The sequence below is a fragment of the Drosophila hydei genome, unplaced genomic scaffold (genome assembly GCF_003285905.1).
Source record: "Drosophila hydei strain 15085-1641.00,03,60 unplaced genomic scaffold, DhydRS2 tig00008122-arrow-pilon, whole genome shotgun sequence".
Classification (NCBI taxonomy): Eukaryota; Metazoa; Arthropoda; class Insecta; order Diptera; family Drosophilidae; genus Drosophila; species Drosophila hydei.
Genome location: NW_022045833.1, coordinates 3,951,556 through 3,970,037, shown reverse-complemented (window position 1 = coordinate 3,970,037; position 18,482 = coordinate 3,951,556). Strand labels below are relative to the sequence as shown.

The window sequence follows — 18,482 nt, the reverse complement described above, 5'->3', positions numbered from 1 at the left end:
TATAAGCGCTATAGAGCGTCAAATTTGATGAGTGGGAGATTGAATTTGTGCTGCGCGTAGGCTGGCTGCTGTGATCTATCAATAGCACACGCCGCAGCTGATAAGCGCAATCGCAATCGCAATCGCAATGCGCGCTTAAGGCCACAGTCGAGTACTAAATGAATGGACCAAATAGTAACAATTGTATTGTTTTCTTTAAATGCCATGATGCGTTTATTATGAGCTCAATCAAGATGCAATATAGTCTATTACTGGAAGTACATGTAACTTAATATATATATACGTGTTATATCAGTGTGCAGTGTCATCGAGTGAAGGTCGTTGCGTTGTCGTCGTCGTCGGCTAGATATGTCCAATTTAGGCCTGTCGATTGGCCACACGATTCTCGTGGCGTATGCTAACGTCTACGATGCTCATATTGGGCGTGAGGAAGTTGACCAGGCGATCGGCGCCAGTGCGTGGCAGGCGATCGAAAGGATAGCCCATGGACTGGCGATCGGGATAGAGACGATCACGCACGCCGCAATAGCTGGCAGCATCGCTGCAGCGGCCCACCAGCTGCTGATCAATCTGCCAAAGAAAACAAAGCTTAGCTCAGCTCAGACTTTAACATTTAGCTAGCACTCAGAGACTCACCCTGTCGTTCTCATAGTTGGAAACCATGACGAATAGATCGCAGCGCAGACCCTCGGGCAGGCCCTTGGCAATGAGCATGTGATTGGGCCAGCCGCAGCCGCAGAAGTTGAACTCCAGCTCCTCGGCAGAGCCAGCTGCAGGCCGATTGGCATCCAGGTTGCGGAAGGTGCGTTCGAAGGGAATCGTCACGCTCGATTCTGTGGAGCGACGGCGTATGGTATTCGGTCCGGGATTCAGTGAGACAACAAACTTGTCCAGCTCAACCATCATCAGACGCTGCTCGCGCAGCAACATGGGCTGACCACGCTCGTCGTTCTTCGGGGCCATGAAGATGCGCACATAGCCGAAGCGCTGGGCGCCGCCATCGTTGTTCACGTTGATCGTGTAGGTGAAGGGCAAGTGGGTCAAGTGGGTGAAGCGGGCGAAAACATTACCACGTGGCGTAAAGTCAAAGCCACGCGACAAATCCATATCGGATTGCTGCCAGAAGGTGGTCAACACATTGGGCTGGGTGCCATTAGAGGCCACCTGGACGCCCGTAATGGAGATGCCCGAATAGTTCAGCTGTGTGTCGGTGTAGGCCGGCAGGCGGGTCTTGTGCTCCTGGAAGATGCGATCAATGTAGGCGTGCCACCTGTAGAAGGCCGGATCACGCATGGCTGTGGAGGAGTCGCCTATCACGCCAAAGGACTCCAGATGCTTGTTGTTGGTGTCATGCGAGTAGGAGATGAAGACGTGGCCAAAGTTGTGCAGATCACCGTACTGAAATTACAGGGTATACGACTTATAGTTAGGCAATCTGTTAATGGACTGCTTGAAGCTTACCAAAGTGCGGTTGGGCGACAGAATGGAGGACTCCAGTATATTGCCCAAGATGTCAATGCCTCGGGCCTCGTCCAGCTCCACTCGTTGTCCACGCTCCTGCAAATACAGAATAGCTATAAACTACAATTCGAAAGGTTGCTTCACGTGCTACTCACATCCATGACGAAGCCTTGATGAATGGCCTCGTAGATGCGATCGCGCCAGCGCTCAAGATCAGCCACCTCCAAATTGATCTGATCCTGTTCGCGATTCAGATCGCCCAGGCGCGTATTATCGAAGCGTGGTGGCCAGGCACGGCTGGACACGAGAGAGTCCATCTTGGGGAAGTAGCCCTCGGCGATGGGCTCGCGGAGGTTGTTGAAGGGCTGAGTGCGGGCCAGATTGTTGCTGAAGCGTTCCATGTTGTAGCGTGCCATGACCTGCTCGTGCATGTAGTAGAAGAGCTCGCCGCGACGATCCTTGTCCACAATGCTGCGATCGGAGGCCTCGAACGGGTAGACCAGATGCCAATGCCAATGATGAAGATTGACGCCCAAATCTTCGCGGAAATACCACAGGCGATGCTCTGGCTCCAGATCCGAAGCAGTGTAGTCCCGGGGTATGACAATGGGCATGCGTGAGCCGGGCTGCACCACGAAAGACTCCTCACGCAGCTCACGGAACACCTGCGAGTCGACGAAGCGATCGGGGAAGGACTGGGCAAACGAGGGCAGGTCCAGTCCCTGGGTATCGGGACGATGCAACAGTGCAACGGACAGCGCATAGTTGAACATCACGGGATTCACACGATCGCGAGCATAGACCGCCACGCTCTGCAGGTCGTCGACGCTGCGCATGTTCACAAAGATGTCGATGAGCCGGGCAGCAATGCGTCGATGCTTGGGTATGAACAGCGAGAACTGCTCCTCGCGGCCCAGCGACATGGGTATGCGCAGATCCGGAATCGAGATCTCCCGGACAGGCACACGCTGCTCCACCTTCTCGCCGACACGGCTCTGCACCTCGTTGCTGATCGGACGATAGCGATCGGTCAGATAGCTATCGGGCACATCGAACACGGTCACCTTCTTGCCCTTGTCCATGAAGACGGGCTCAGTGGGGTGCTCGAACAGCAGCAGCAGATTTTTCGTGTCAGCCATTTCGCAGAACTAGGTAGAGCCGGAGCTAGAGCTTGTCGAGAGTCTCAAAGGTAGTTGATGTACTAAGCACTTGTCGCACTTTGCAACTGTAACTGTCCTAGAGCTGAGCTGCGCCTTTTATAGCTCGCAGCTCTTGAAGCTATCACTGACCACAAACTATGCCCAAAAGAATGCGCTGTGAAGCGGCCCAGCTTGTGGTGCCCAAGAAAAGCAACTGATAGCAGCTGATAAGGCAACGAGCTGCAGCTGTGCATGGAAAACCGCAAAATTTCTACTATTTTTTGTTATTTTTTAATTTCAAATTTCTAAAATACATTTTTTATTTGTTTTTGTTTTTTTTTTTTGTTTCTTTTTATTATAATTATGTTTACACATATATATGTATATACTAGTTTGAGTGAAATTTGATTATTCATTTTGTATGTATATAAATTATCTGCACTATATATTCTCTCTATATATATATGTATTTATATATATATATAAGTGTCTGTATATATAGTATATTGCAACAAATTCTACGCTCGGCGCTTTCATAAATACATCGATACTAAATAATTATTGAACTACATGCACAATTGTTATGATATCTGTATACATATATATATTTTGGTTTTTTCTTTGCGAAGATCAACAACGTGTTTAAATTAAATATTTATATATATTCCAGATAAAAGTAATGTTTCCCTAGAAATGCCAAGAATATCAACTGATCAAATGAGAGACACAATCTTTCCCTAGTAAGCCTTGATTGCTTCTCAAGTTCCTTCTTTGTCTTCCGCTGCCTGCTCTTCCCTCTCAATCTTTGACCCTTGTTGGCAATGGAATTGTATTTCTTGTCTCTCTCAAGAGAGAAAGAGGTTAAGTAATTATATTATCTAGCTCTAGGAAAAGCGAGGCAGATTCCTCTTCCTCAATGTCTCTCTCGCTCTTCCTCTTTCTTTGTCGCTTTTCTCTCAATAGTTATTTTTCTCTTGATCTTTAGCTGATTCTTTATCTCTATCTCTGTTGTCTCTTTATATCACACTCTCTTTCTTCCCATTTTAATCTCGCTTGATCTCTATCTCTCGTTCTATCTCTCGCGTTCTCTCCTTCTCTCTCTCTCTCTCTATCTCTCTGTTTCTTTCTCTCTTTATCTTTCTCTCTCTAACTGTCTTCTCTTTCCCTTTCCCTAATCTCTCTCATTACTTTCTCTCCCCCCACATTTCCCATATAATGATGCACATCTAGTCCCTTAGAACTGTGTGAGATATATAAAGAGAAGGTGAATGCTATTTATAGATATATATATAATATATGTTTTCTAACATAACTGAAGAGACAGCTCTATATAATAGTGTATATACAAGTGTTGTTTCAGTTTCTCGTGTTGTTCTTGTAGTTGTTGTTGTTGTTGTTGTTGTGTAAAAGCGTAAGTTCTTGTAAAAAGTATCTTAGAAAAGCCCTTGAAAATGTCCTGTGCTCCTTTGGTTTGGCCATTTGTTTCGAGTTGCATGATATGTTGGTTGTGTTGTATAAGCTCTTAGGATAGAGTAAGTTGGGTTTTTTTGTTGTCTTGGTTCTTAAAGATGGAACAGAAAAGGGAATTAACACTTGGTACCCATAACCAGTAAGAAGAGTGAGCGCTGTGTCCATATATATATATATATTATGTTCAATATGTGGTATAAATCTGTTTAATCATATCAAAATTACATACAAATATATGTATTTACATAATATGTATATAAATATATATATAATAATATATATAGTGCATTGTAAACTCAAAGGAAATACTTACAAAAATAGAGACCAAAGTGTAAAATACATAAGAATACAATTTATGCAAAATATAATCAGTGCCATTTGTTTAAACAACTAAAAATTGTTGTTCCATTTAAAGTAGATGAAATCCATAGTTGAACTAGTTTTATATATGTACTATGTATAATGTGGAATGTTGAATGTTGAATGTTGCATGTAGCATGTTGCATGTTTCATTTGTGTTTTTTGAGTGTATTTAAAAAAGTTGTTCAAGCTTTAGTCACATTTTTTGGAGCTGAAGCAATTCTCTACGATTTGTATACATATATATAAAACGTTTAAATATGATTTGATTCGATTCGATAACTTGTTTTGCCATAAATAGATAGTTACAAATAGTTGTTTGATCTGTTTCTTTTGATTTTGATATACATATATTTATATATATATATATATTGTTATTCTTCGCTTTTGTTTGAATGTTTCGTGTGTATATTGGTGCCCAAATATTTTCAGACTACGCTAGTGCTACTTTTGTAATTACAATAACAACTATTTGATAAATTTTCATGCATTATTACGCCGACTGCTAAGGAACTTGCACTACAATTTGTGTTTGATTTTCTCAACTTCGTTTTCGCTGCTTCCCGTTCTCATTTCCGAAAACATAAAAACCAAAAAGGAAAATTCTTGAAATGGAAATCAGATTCGTTGTAAATAGAGCTTTGATATTTGATTCATATATATATGTGTTATATATATGGTATATATGTTTTAACAACTTGCTGCTTTGTACTGAGATTCAGGTTTCAATTCGTTCGTATCACTTGCCCCTCGAACTACACACACACGCACATACACACAGATACACAGATACTACAACACAGTTTGAGATACTTTTGAGAACATCAGAGACTCAGGTACAAGTATTCGCTTAGCCCCTATACCAAATATACATATTATATAACATATTATCGAGAACTGACTTTGAAGTGCAGTTGACAGCAAACAAAAATGCAAAAAATAAATTAGAAAAGCCAGGACGTATAGAACTGCGGCTAGCCGAAGTTTGAATGCTCTTGCAGAGGGAGAATCGTTTTGAAATGTGTATCATATAATATAAGAAATTGCGCTTTACTCTCTCATCTTCGCACTGAGGAGCTTAAAATATATTCAGAATAATCTTACAGTACTTATCAAAGGACTACAAAGAGTAAACCTCTTCAATATCTTTAGAGCTACTCTCGGTATTTTCTATAAGAAAACACAGCAGACAAAGGAGAAGAGCCCATACAGCCCCTTGTCAAATATACATCATCTTTATGCTCTCCTTGTAACTACCTCAACGAATTTCATAAATACAATCTACTCTGCAAGAGTCATGTGCAGCTAAACCCAAAAGCGTAGCCAAAAGCAAAATGGAACAAAATTAACGTTAACTTCAAAGGAAATCTACAATCCACGAACCGGAACCAACCCACATCAATGCAAAAATGTATTACCAATGCTTATGACTTAACTAATGACTTTTTGGCTTGGCTGCGACCGTTGCTCCAGCAGCTCCGGCGCCACCTGCTGCTGGCTTGTTCAATTGAGCGCCACCTGCGAGGTGGCATTTTGGTACTCCTGCCGGCAATAGCCCATCACGATATCTGAACGACAATCGCCGCCCATTAGGCCAGGCAGCAGGACCGCAGCGCCCAGTATGGTGACCAAGGCGCCGAACACGACCAGGCCCAGAGCTGGCAGCTTCTCCCGACTAAAGAGGGCATGCGGTTCCATTTGTATGTAGGCCAGCCCAGGCAATATGTAGGCCAGGGGTATAGCTGCCAGCAGACCCTAAGTGATATATATATGTGTGTATAGAAAAAGAATTTGCATGAAAATTCAGTTGTTATTTGTTAGAGCTGCACGTGTGTGTGTGTGTGAATCAAACTCACATTCAATTCCAAGACGGAGCCCAGGCAGTCGGTCATGGGCGATATTATGAATGCGCTGAACACAATGGCCAAGGTAATCGCTTTCGAATACTCATCAATTTCGGCGCCCTTCTCCATGTTGGGGTCCTTGTCCTGGGTGAACTCGCTGATGGGCTCCTTCAGCACGAACCGATGCACCAGAGCGCGCACAATCTGCAAACAGTGTTGCAACAACAATGAGTGCATATCTATGCAGTATATCAATAATGTGCAACGGCAACGCCAACTGAGTGGCACGAAATCCGAAATGTAATCTATGTGGCAAAACAACTTGGCCAGAATGATGGTCCGGCAGCAGATGGTCCAAACAAACTGCTAAGCATTACACAAACTATCTCAAGGGTATCTCAAGTGAGCATGTTTTTTCTGCATGCTGCATGACTAACTAATACTCTGGAAGGTTAAGTTGAGAGCTGGAGCTGAAATACTGAAAATTGTGATAAGCTTGGGCATTTCCTTAAGTAAATACTACTTTATTTGCTCGCTCTTCTAGAAGACAAGCTTTTGAGGGTTATTCTCTGACTCAAAACTTTGCCACTGATTGCCGAAGACAGAGCTTCAAACTGAAGTAAGTAAGCTCTGTAAGTAAGTGCCACAGGGAATAGGTTGTAGTCTTTCTACTTTTTAAAACTAAGACAAAAGTAAAAATGATTCTATAAATAAAATATAGAATGAACATAACATACATCTGATTGCAGAGCACAAGGCTCAAATTGAAGAGAAATTTCTGACTGAGACCTTAAAGTTTTAAAAATATTAACACTGCACTTCATAAGTATAAGCAATGCACCTGAGTAAGGTAAGAGTTAGAATTGCTTTAATGGAAATTTGTAATAATTTATCAAAATAACAAAAATTTGTTTAATATTACTTTCAGAATACAAAATCTGTTGCTTGGCCTTTAATAAAATCTATTTTTATTGTGATATTTTATAAAAATAATGAATGAGCCATAAACTAAGGTAAGATACTGCTGTTCTGCTGCCCACGCCATCGGAAAAATGTATACTGTTACTTATGTATACGAGTTACTTATGGCCATGCCCTAGCTATGGCTATGTAAATGATGTACTGATTATGAAAATCTGTCGTAACTAAGCCGAATTTTAAGATTTTCAGAATCAACTGCATTAATTTGTATCAAAAGACTCTAAGTTTGCCCAAGGTAAGAGTTAAATATCTTTTTATTTATCTTTCTAACTCTTTCTCCCTCACCTCATTAAAAACTATTTCCTATCCTCACACCCGTCTCTATCACTGCCAACCACTCCACGGCATACATTAACCAACATACCTCTCTTGAAACGAAACACTCGATGGGAAACGTCAGCAATATGGATATAGAGAAGAGCACACGCGAGAAATTCATTAAGTCATCATCCCAGCAATAGTTCTCGAGTAAATCGCCTGCAATAGAGGGCGGGAGAGGGAGACAGGGGCATAGATTATATCGCAAGCAGAGCAAGAGATTAAAATGGCGCTTTAACAGCGCTCTAAAAAAGAGACCAGAAAATGCCATTAAATGCGAGCGTAATTGACAATTAGCTTACCCTGGGAGAGGGCACGGAATGTTGAGTAGCCCGCAATGCCGAAGAGCGCAGCCACAGTCCAGGCAAATCCAATCGAGATGTGGGTGACCTTCTCCCAGCGTTCCATGGTCGCCTCTCGCATCGATTGATAAACGAGAAATGTGTTGTGATGACACATGAAAGCTGAGCAGACGGAGAAAATGAAAGAGAGAGAGAAATGGAGGCTTGTTAGAGCTGACATTGAGCGCGACAAATGCAATTAAATTGTTTCTCTTCCTTTCTTTTGTCCTTAGTCTGGCTTAGCTGCAATCAAGTCGCTGTTTATCCCCGCTGTTGCATAAGTGCGCATACTGAATGTGTAGCTACTTACCAAACACCATGATGCCCGTGGCAGGTATTAGATCCGTGTTAGCAAAGCGCCAAGATTCGGCCGTGTCCGTGCTAAGCGCAGCAACAGGCAAAAAAAGGATATATAAAGAGAAAAGGATAGCTCTTAGCGTGGGTAGGTGAAAAATTACGCAAACTTAACACCAAATTAACATTTTTTTCTTTTCTTTTACGTTCGCAGAAATGTAAAATTCACACACACACACTCACCCTGAGCGGAAAAAAGGGCGAAGGTGCGGCTTAGGCGCCAACGAGCGGACGGACACAACATAATATGCTAAAGATAAAAGCGAAGCGCGAACAGCACACAACACACAATGGCTGCTGCAGAAGACGTAGCACAAATGTACACAAATTGGAAATTTATTTAAATTTTATGCCCAGCTCGAGCACCCGTTGACCATGAAATACGCAGCAGTGGCAGCCGGATGGAAGGAGAGGTAGCTGGAGCAGCAACTGGCAAGTGTTTGGCTGTCAGCTCGAGTCGCCGTTAGCAACAGTGTGGCAACTGCTAACGACTCGTCCTCGCCACTGCGTTGCACACATTCAAAAAACACGGACAGAGACAGAGACAGAGACAGATAGCGCCACTGCTGCGGCATGCAACAGCCATTCGCCAAACTAATGAAAAGCTATAAAAGCCAAACAAGTGGCACACTACATTTTATGGCACTGCACGCCGTTCAATGCCGCCGGCCCGGACCAAGCTCGGCTAAGTCGCCACAGATTTGAAGGCACTAAAGCGCCACTTAGTACTAAAGCGACCAGGACTCTACCTCAAAAAAAAAAACAAGCGTCTGTGCCGCAGTTTTTAGCTGCCCGCCAAGAGCTCCGCACATAAATTTGCTGCCGCACTCGGGCAGCAACAAATTGTAATTAAAATGCAAATAAATCTGTGCGCGTTATTAGACAGCGTCGACACTCATATTTTGGATAATTTGTATAAATTGCTTAAAAAAAGCAGAAAACAAAAGCGAAACACAAAAAAATCAACGTAAAACATAATTTATACAACAAAATATATGTGGGTAAAAAAGGGCACGCATTTTATTGTTTTGTGCTTATTTATTAGTCATATTTCTCAATCTGAATGCCTTTTAGGATATCTTAGCACCTATTTTGTGTATATAAAATGTCTGTTTATACGAGTAATATATTAAATATATTATTCTTTAATACTTGTTCTTTCCTATGATCAGTTCCTTAAAGACACACAAATTCAAAAACTCGCAACTTGTAAGATATTTAATGATAGGAAATTAAATAAAATAAGCAACTATATAAATCTCATATTTTAATAAATAAAAAACAAATTAAATTACTGTTAAATTAATTAAATTAATGTAAATGAAATTAAATGTTAAGAATTCTAATAATATAAATAAAATGACAATGAAACTGAAAATACAAAAAGTGTTCTTTACACGCATGCTAGACATAAATCTACTCATTTTAAGTGAATTAGTGCTTCATTTGATAAAGCCAGCAGAAATGCATAACAAAAGCAATTAAATTTTTGGACCACTTTAATTTGGCACACATAAGAGCACACGCTCTGCACGTTCATTTTAATAACTTATAACATATTACATTTACGAGTTTTGCCTTAGAAAATAAAAAAATTTAGAAAACGGACAAAATTTAAAATTTTTCTTAAAGTTGCTATATTTTTGTGAAGAGCACTGTTTTTGGTCTCTAGTTCGTTTTGCAACAAATTTAAGTGCATACTTTTGGGCGGCATTTTAAAGGCGCACTATCACGTACACGAACCATTTCGAACTCTTGCGCCTTGCAAGTATTGCATACTTTTGGGCTGGGCAATTTATTAGTTACACGCGAATACATTTAGTAGCTTGCGCCCACTGCAAAAATCTTGTAAATCATTTGACACATAAAACAAAATAAAAAAATAAGAACCTATATTGATTTTTGTCGTATTTAATTAAACAAAATTTTAAATAAATATTAAGAAAAAGAAATAAATTGTTAAGAAATATATATGTCCTTTGAAAGGACTAAATTATTTCTTGTTTTCTGTTGTGATATTGCAGAATGTGTATTCCTGAAAATTAAATGGAAAAATAAATTAAAGTAATTTAAAATAAATTAAATTACAACAATTTTAATAATAGAAAAAAAATTACAATGAAAATGAAAATAAAATAAAATAATGCGTTAAAAAAGTCCTTCGTTGACATGCAGGCTAGACATAAATCTACTCATTTTACGCGAAGTAGTGCTTCATTTGTTAAAGCCAGCTGAAATGTGTAAAAAAGCAATTAAAATTTTGTCCCACTTTTTTTGGCATACATAAAAGAGCCAATGCTCTTCACTTGTTTTAGGAAATAAATAAATTTTGAAAACGGATATTTAAAATTTTTGTTAAAATCGCTGTATGTTAGCTAAGAGCATTTATTTTTCTTTCTATTTCGTTTTGCAATAAATTTAAGTGCATACTTTTGGGCGGCATTAAAAAGCCGCAATATCACGTACACGAACCACTTCGAACTGTTGCGCTTTGCAATTTATTATGGGGCTGGACAATTTATAAGTTAGACGTGAATATATATAGTAGCTTGCGGCTAACTTTGCAAAAAACTTGTACTATATATATGTATAAGCTGATATTTGACTGTGGATCAAAGCTCATGCTTAACCTTTAAAATTGAACTTTAACTTTCATTTGACACCCACAACAAATTGAATTTATAGCCATTTACTGTCAGAAATTTAATTTCCCTTAGCTCTAACTGTCAGATATTTGACTTTAATATTTGGAAGGCCAACGGTAAATCCTATAGCCAAGTTTGTAATAAAACTTAGAGACCCATAAATAACTTATTCTCAAATATATACTCACACTTTATAATCGCCCGACATAAGTTTTATGATGACGGCAAACAATATGAAGACGACACACGCCAGGCTAATAAAACTGGCGCGCGCCAAACGGGAGACATTCTTATAGAGGCACAGTGGCACCACAACGCCGACGGTGACAAAGAAGACGACGCCCAAACGTACCGCACCCATCGAATCGCCCCAGGATGGAAAGAAACGTACCAAAACTTTAGATAAGGTATCGCCAACGACAACATTGTACGATATCATGGCTGTAAAATAACAAAACTTTGTTAGTGACGTCTGTGTATGTGTGTGTGGCTGTGTGTGTAGCCAAAAATTGTTGGCATACACGAATGTAATTTAGCGATTAGCGGCACTTACCCAGAAAAGGATACATAAACTGTAGCAGCGATAGCAAATAGTAGCCGTATTTGCCATAGGCAGCCTCCATGATGCCCGGATAACTGAATCGACCGCAGATATGACCGCATCTAACCTGCAACGATAAATGGAGCTTATCACCTAGATCTCTCTGACTGTCTCTGTCTCTGTCACTGTCTCTCTCGCTCATTAATTATGCAAATTGTGATGATTTTTCGTAACGGAAATGCATTTAATTTGCAACGCGCTGTTAACGAGACACGCATTCAATTTCCGTTTCCGCCTGCGCTTCCGTTTAGGGCGAATGATTTGCCATTTCTAACGCCAGGTTTGCTGGCCATTTACTCACCATCAGTATGAGCGAATAGTCGGTTATGTAGGCCACCAGGATGAGCAGTGCAAGGCCCAGGCCAAAGCCGGCTCGGTGCAGAGCATAGGGTATGCCGATGACGCCGCTGCCAACGATGGAGTTGATATAGTTGAACGATGCTTGTGGTAATGAGGACAGCGTGTCGCCTGATATGCCATCCCCTCGTTGTTGTTGTTGCTGCGAGGATTGCTGCTGCTGTTGTTGCTGTTGCTGCTGCTGCTGTTGCTGCGGTTGGCCCTGTTGCTGATGTGTCTGATGGTCGCTCTAGAGAAAACGTTAAGCAAAAACAAAACTTGTAGCGCAATAGTGGGTATGGCAGCTAGATGGAAAGTCTCTGTGTGTGTGTGCGTGTGTCCGTTGCGTTTCGGTTTTGGCTCGCTCTATTATTGTACGTTGATTGGGATAAGAGCGCAAAATTGCCTCGAGTGCCTCTTTACATCAAAAGCAAACTGTCCCCTTCTGACACACAATCAACTCGTGCCATTTCCCCTACCCCCATCCCCACACACACAACGCTGCGTATACGCAATGTGCAGGTAGGTTACGTATACGCAACCTTATCGTAAATTGCTGCTGCCAGCGCCAGTTAGGTTTTGCCGTGTAGTAAAATGTTTGCGCGCCCTTCTACTCTTCACTTTTGTTTTTGTCAGTCATCCCGCTAGCGCGCTTGAAATGTAGCCATAAAAGACAACTTTATATGAAGGGCTTAAACATAAACCCAAATAAAATGCCACATCACGGCGCAAGGCCAATGTTGTGACAGCAGAAACAGACTACCACAAAGTGTGTGTGCGTGTGTGTGTGTGTGCGTGCAGTTAGCCAAGTTAGTGGCAGCTGAAGCGTTTACTGCATTGCGAGCGAAAACTTTTACCAGCTGTTTGCAATTAAACAAGTTTTCACTTATTTTTTTATTTTTTCACTCCATTTTTCATCTATTTTTTTGTTGCTGCTGCTACTGCTGGCTGTGGCAACTAAGTTGTGCCCGGACAAACAAAGCGGAACGCCAAAACAGCTGAAAGCAAACAAGCTAACAAAGTTCTGGGTACAGTTGATTCTCTCTCTCTCTCTCTCTCTCTGTCTCCCACTCTCTCACTCTCTCTGTGCGTGTCTCTGTCTGGTAGGGTTCCAAGTTAAAACCGTAAAGCAAATATTTGGCCGTAGCTACTTTAAAAGCCTTCTGCAGCGTGCCGTGCAGCTGGGCGTAGGCGTCGGGGCATGCCGCTGCGTAATGAAAATTTCCAAAAGCAAATTACGTGCGAGTTGAGTTTCTCAATTCAATTAAGTGGCGACAGGTGGCAGAGTACGTTGCATACTTTAGAGAGCAGCAAGTAGCAGCTAACAAGCGGCATACGGCAAATGGCAAATGGCAAATGGCAAATGGCACGTGGCTAGAGTGCCATTAAAAGTGTCATTGAGTATCAAAGCAAGTGGCTAATTATAGGCGTCGGCCAACTATTAAGAATGTTTGCTCTACACCCACTAAAGCACAGAAAAAGAAGATAGAAATAATAGACAGAGCTAGGAAGAGCAAGAGCATTGTAACCCAACTTTCAATTCAATGCCAAGGATGTGAGCGGGTCAGGCAAGGACAGCCAAAAATGAAATTACAAAGTGTCCTTCCGCCAAAACAAATTGCGGCCACAGCGAAGCAGAGGCAGAGCCAGTGGCAGACGAAGTGACAGAAAAGTTCTGGCTGCTCGTTAATCTGGCAGCAGAGCGAACAAGTCGAAGGCTGGCTCAAATCCAGCCTTCCTCGGTCTGTCTGTCTGCTTGTGTGTGTGTTTGGGCCACACTTGAGCGACGGATTGTCGCATTTAAATATCTAATTTATAACACGCTTGTTATTGTTCGCCTTTACGAGTGGCAATTAGCTTACAAATCCAGTAAGTGCCGCAAATGTTTAACATTCGCATAATACAACATGTTCTTTAAAGCGTTTTACTTATCATTTGAATATGAATTGGCATGGCTGAATGAACGGGCTTGGCAAGGAGAGGGCATAAAAAATGTAAAGCCTCCGAAAGGTGCCTACACTCGCATAATGTTTATTCACAAAAAAAGAGGGCAAAAGGCATTATGAGAATAAATAAGCATTGCTGCCCGCACTCTGTGCAAGAACCCGAAAAAGTGCTGTCAGCCATAAAAGGGAGAAAATAATAAAAAGTAAAGTAAAAAACCTAAAAAGGAACGTCCTGATAAGACGACGACATGAATGCCACATAATTATTATGCGAGCCTTGTGCATATTTAATATTTACTCTCCAGAGGTTCAACTCCAGGCATTTATTTGTTGACACATCTTTGCGCACACAGCACTCAATTTTATTCAGTTTTGCAGCTAACCAGAAACTTAAAGCGCCTGTACACACACACTCTCTGCCTCTCGCACAGCTCTTATAAATATGTTAGTCCTGCACACAATCCCATAAATAATTTGTCAGCCTTTGCCCAAACTCCCTGCCAGGCAATTAAAGCTCGCAATCCAATTAATTTCCCAAAGAGCAGCGCAGAAAAAAACCAAAAAATAATTCAAAAATAAAGCAGACAGAAAAAACAGCAAAGGCTGCCAACCTGCTCAGGTCGAAACTCAATTGAGCCAAAGCGTGTGAAGCGCAAAAAGGCAACATGAAAAAAGTAACAGAAATTACAAATAAGAGTTCATGTAGGTATGAGGTTCAAGAAGTATGTGCGACTAACGAGTGCACTACCAACCAGAGACTTCATAATTATATAGAAATTGTTTGTATTCGATTGAGCACTATATGATAAAATGTGTGTGTCTCTGTTATGGATTTAGGAAGGGAAAGGATGTTTGGCAATGTCAGGAGCATGCCAGAGCAGAAAAAGCGAGAGAGAGAGATAAGGGGATAGGATAGAAGACGGGATAGGTGAGTGGGGAGAGATATACAGAGAGAGAGAGAGAGAAATATACAAATAGTGATAGATACAGAGGGAGAGAGAGAGAAACAGGCAGAGTGAAATAGAGAGAAACAGTCAGAGAGAGCCAGTCAAAGAGAGAGATGGACAAAATTATAATATTTTAAAGTCTCGTTCTAAAAAAATTTCGACTTAAGCCAATTTTTATATTACTCTAGATAAATATCTATCGTTTATACTATATAGTAGTCCCTCGTTTATAATTTCTCAACTCCACTGAAACAAAAATAAACTAAATTATCCTATAAAAAACAATATGCCTCTATTTTCTCTATCTGCCCAATACACATACACACATACTTTTATAATAAATTAAAGCTCGAGAAAAGAATTCAGCTATTGCCTGGCATTTGCACACACTCACACAAACACACACTCATAGAGCTCATAGAACTGGGGCCAGGTACACGTTTCTAATAAAAGGCAAACATTGTCTAAAGCAAACACAAACACAAATACACACACACTCTAGGCACACACACCCTACACACAGACTTGAAGTTAGCCAATGACTAACCGGGCCAATCCAATGCTTCAGTTGGGAAGCAAACAAACCTTTTCATGCATTGCACGATTTTAATTAATAATATTCATGTAGCTGGCTGAGGGGCAACAACACAATTGCCAACTGCTCAGTAGTGCACACACACACACACCGAGCACACACACCTGGAGCACGTAAAAAAGTAAACTGCAAAATTTGTTTGGCTAATGAAATTAGGCGCGAGAGGGTCAAAAAAGCTAAAGCTCAAATAAAACCAAAAAAAATGTCTACAAAAAACTGGACAAAAAACGTGTCGGTGACACGGTTTGAATTTGTTGTGGCAAAAACGTTTAGGCACAAATGTCAATACAATGCGAAGGCACCACAGGTGGGGCAGGTGGCTTGGCTACCCACCATAAGCTGCAATTAACATGCGCCAAACCAAAATGTTCAACCGCAATTATGCGCATGGCAAATGTCGAGCTGCGCTTTTTTTGTGTGTGGCTTGTTGACATGTTGTTGTTGTTGTCATGTTGGTGTTGTTGTTGTTGCACATGCAGATAAACAAACAAGCCCACAAGCCACACAGCAAGGCATACAGCGCCCGTCCCCTTTTCCTCGCCCACGCCATAGAGTAAACAGCGGCGACCTGTCCAGCACACGTACAACAATAGTAACAACAACAAAAGCAACAACAACAACAACAGCAAAAACAACAAGTAAATTTATTTTGTTTTCCTTCCTGACCTTCTGCCATGGCCATTGCCGTTGTGTTTGGTCTTTTGTCTTGCTTTTAACTGTTTGCCATTTCGATCTGCTGACTCTCCTCTGGCTCTGGCGAGCAGTCGTTGCTGCTCGAATTTAATTAGATTTTCGTCCAGGCAACTTGCCAATTAATAAGTTATTTCAATGCTTTTTAACAAAACTTGCACAGAAATTAAGTACACAAACTTTCGTTTTTGTCAATTTGTTGCAAGTGCCTTTTGCCCCATCGCCAATTTGCGTTTGGTTCCGCCGGCCTTGCTACGCTGTTGGCCATTAGTTGGGCAAACAATCAGCTACTTAGTTCGCTCTCATGCTGGCCCTGGATTTTAGTTTTCTTAGCCGTGTTGCGCCTTGTTCTTAATGTTGAGTCTTGTTTTTTTCGGACAGCCTTGTTAGGCTTAATGGCAATGCCAACACTTTCAGTGCGAGCCTACGAAAACAATGCCAGCACACGCATACCCACACACCCACGCACACCCACGCACACCCACGCACACATTTGCTATGCATGGTCGTGCAAGAACATATCAAATTACACAACTTTTTTTGCCATTGTCCTCAAGCAAAAATGAAATTTGCTGCAAACTTTTTGTACGCATGTTTTTCTTTTCACAATCACAAGCTGCTCTCAACCTTTAAACGACTCTGAATATCCTTTGAGACATTAAAAATTCGCTTTTAGCATTTAAGAGCTTACAAGGGGCTCTTAAAGATTATGTAAAAATGTATAAAAGAATTCATTTATATTTTTAAAAATATATCAAAAATGAGCTTATAATTTTAAGATTTAGCTTAGATTGAATCTAGAATTATATTCAGTTAGCTAAGCGCCTGAATATGATGGGCAATTTGATTGAGAACACAACGTTTTATCTTATTGTTTGGCTAAGCAGCTTTGATCTTCTGAAGACAGCCTCGTTTATATGCTTTAAAGCAAAATCCCAAAAATTCAAATTTCATGCAAAATTAAACAGAATTTGCCCTTTCAGGCTTGCGGACAAGTTAAGCCATTAAAGCTGCACGAAATAAAAGAATGCGCATTAAAATTTTCAATTGTAAGCAGCACAAAGCCAAAAAAGTTAAATATTTGCACCTTAGCCTTGGCAAGCAGACATATATATATAAATATATATACTATATATATTACTGAAAAGCGGAAGAAAAACAGAAGTCGTTTAATGTCAAAAACGTAAAGCGAAAAAGCAGAAGAAAGTAAATTGCACTTCATTTTTCATCAGCAGCTCAACTGGATTTTTAATAAACTCAAATTGAAATGAAATTTAATAAAGGGAGCAGGAGAAGGGGCAGGCGTAGGAAGAGAGGCGGCGCGTCAGGCGGAAAATATTTTGAATATAAGAAAATTCTTTGATGCCGCAGACCAAGTGAAATTTCCACTAACTCTCGAGAAGGTTGCGGCCAATGCCAGAATTTTAAGCACTCAAAGCTCTCGCTCTCTTCCTCCCTCCCCTCTCTCTGTCTCTCTTACTGTCTACGTGTGTGTGTGTGTATTTTATGTATTTGGAATTCGTTGAATGTGAATGTGAATACGTATGCAGAGACATGACGATTTGCATGTTGCTGCTAGGGAGCGAGGAAATCTGGGTCAGTTATTACCTTCATTAAATTGTTGAAGTCGTCGAATGCATACGCCTCAGCAGCGGACACATCGCTGCCCTAAAAAAGAACACAACGCAGCATCGATTTTGCAAATCAAATTGTTAGCCATTTAATTAAGTTCGGTTCTGGGCAAGTGCAGTGCAGTCCTTTACCCATGGCAAAGTGCGATTTATGCGAGTGGGCCATAAAATTCATGCGCTATCAAAATATGCATTGCAAACCCAACAGAGATACAAAAGCAACAGCAAGCAGTAAAAAGAGAAAGCAAATAACAATATATTTCGCATGCCAAGTATATACGTAGACTGAACACGTGTTTTTATTTACTCAGCAAAATTTCATAATTGGGTATATTGATTTTGTCTATGTGTAGGTGAAAGGTAGGCGGAGGCAGCTACGATTGATCAGAAAGGCAAATGCATCTAGACATTGTGATATGAAATGTATGAAAAAAAATAAGTAGGCAAGCAAGTGATAATGATAATAAAAGCTTAAAGCAAATCTATATAAACTGTGGATGTCAACATTTGGCAAGATTTGATAAAAATATAGAAAAAATATTGAGCGCTTCACAATCATAGTTCATGTTACGTTTTATGCCATTTAATACATCAATAAAACCTAATGTGTAGAAGAAAAAATAAATTTGTTCAAAGCAAGTATGAAGAAGGCTTCATTAAATTATTTTCACCAACAAAAAACAACCACAATTATTTTATCAAAGTTTATTAATACTATAAAACAGAATACAGAATACAAAATATGGAACAAAGAACAAAGAGATTGATTAACTAGCCATTCAGTTGACACCAATTTCAATGCCACAAACCAAATGAATTTTCG

The 18,482-nt window shown here is 40.6% G+C and overlaps 2 protein-coding genes across 4 annotated transcripts in view; both read right to left on the bottom strand.

Moving 5' to 3' along the window:
* Positions 1–193: 193 nt before the first annotated feature.
* On the bottom strand, positions 194–2,703 carry LOC111597731 (phenoloxidase 2). Its single transcript, XM_023312576.2, has 4 exons — positions 1,617–2,703; positions 1,462–1,557; positions 637–1,398; positions 194–570 (listed from the first exon to the last, which is right to left on the bottom strand). The coding sequence occupies exons 1-4, from the start codon at positions 2,598–2,600 to the stop codon at positions 358–360; spliced, it is 2,055 nt and encodes a 684-aa protein (XP_023168344.2). The 5' UTR covers positions 2,601–2,703; the 3' UTR covers positions 194–357.
* Positions 2,704–4,814: 2,111 nt separating this feature from the next.
* LOC111597730 (putative sodium-coupled neutral amino acid transporter 11) overlaps positions 4,815–18,482 on the bottom strand; it is a 49,077-nt gene continuing 35,409 nt past the window's right edge. The window contains exons 2-10 of one of the 3 annotated variants that reach the window (XM_023312573.2): positions 17,637–17,696; positions 11,816–12,100; positions 11,467–11,581; positions 11,102–11,354; positions 8,225–8,295; positions 7,876–8,037; positions 7,620–7,732; positions 6,287–6,478; positions 4,815–6,185 (exon numbers count right to left, since the gene is read on the bottom strand). In XM_023312573.2, the coding sequence (XP_023168341.1) occupies positions 5,934–6,185; positions 6,287–6,478; positions 7,620–7,732; positions 7,876–8,037; positions 8,225–8,295; positions 11,102–11,354; positions 11,467–11,581; positions 11,816–12,100; positions 17,637–17,696 (1,503 nt within the window). In that variant the 3' untranslated portion in view covers positions 4,815–5,933. Of the gene's footprint in view, positions 6,186–6,286; positions 6,479–7,619; positions 7,733–7,875; positions 8,038–8,224; positions 8,296–11,101; positions 11,355–11,466; positions 11,582–11,815; positions 12,101–17,636; positions 17,697–18,482 lie in introns of those variants that run through there. The other 2 variants (XM_023312574.2, XM_023312572.2) reach the window with 2 other exon arrangements.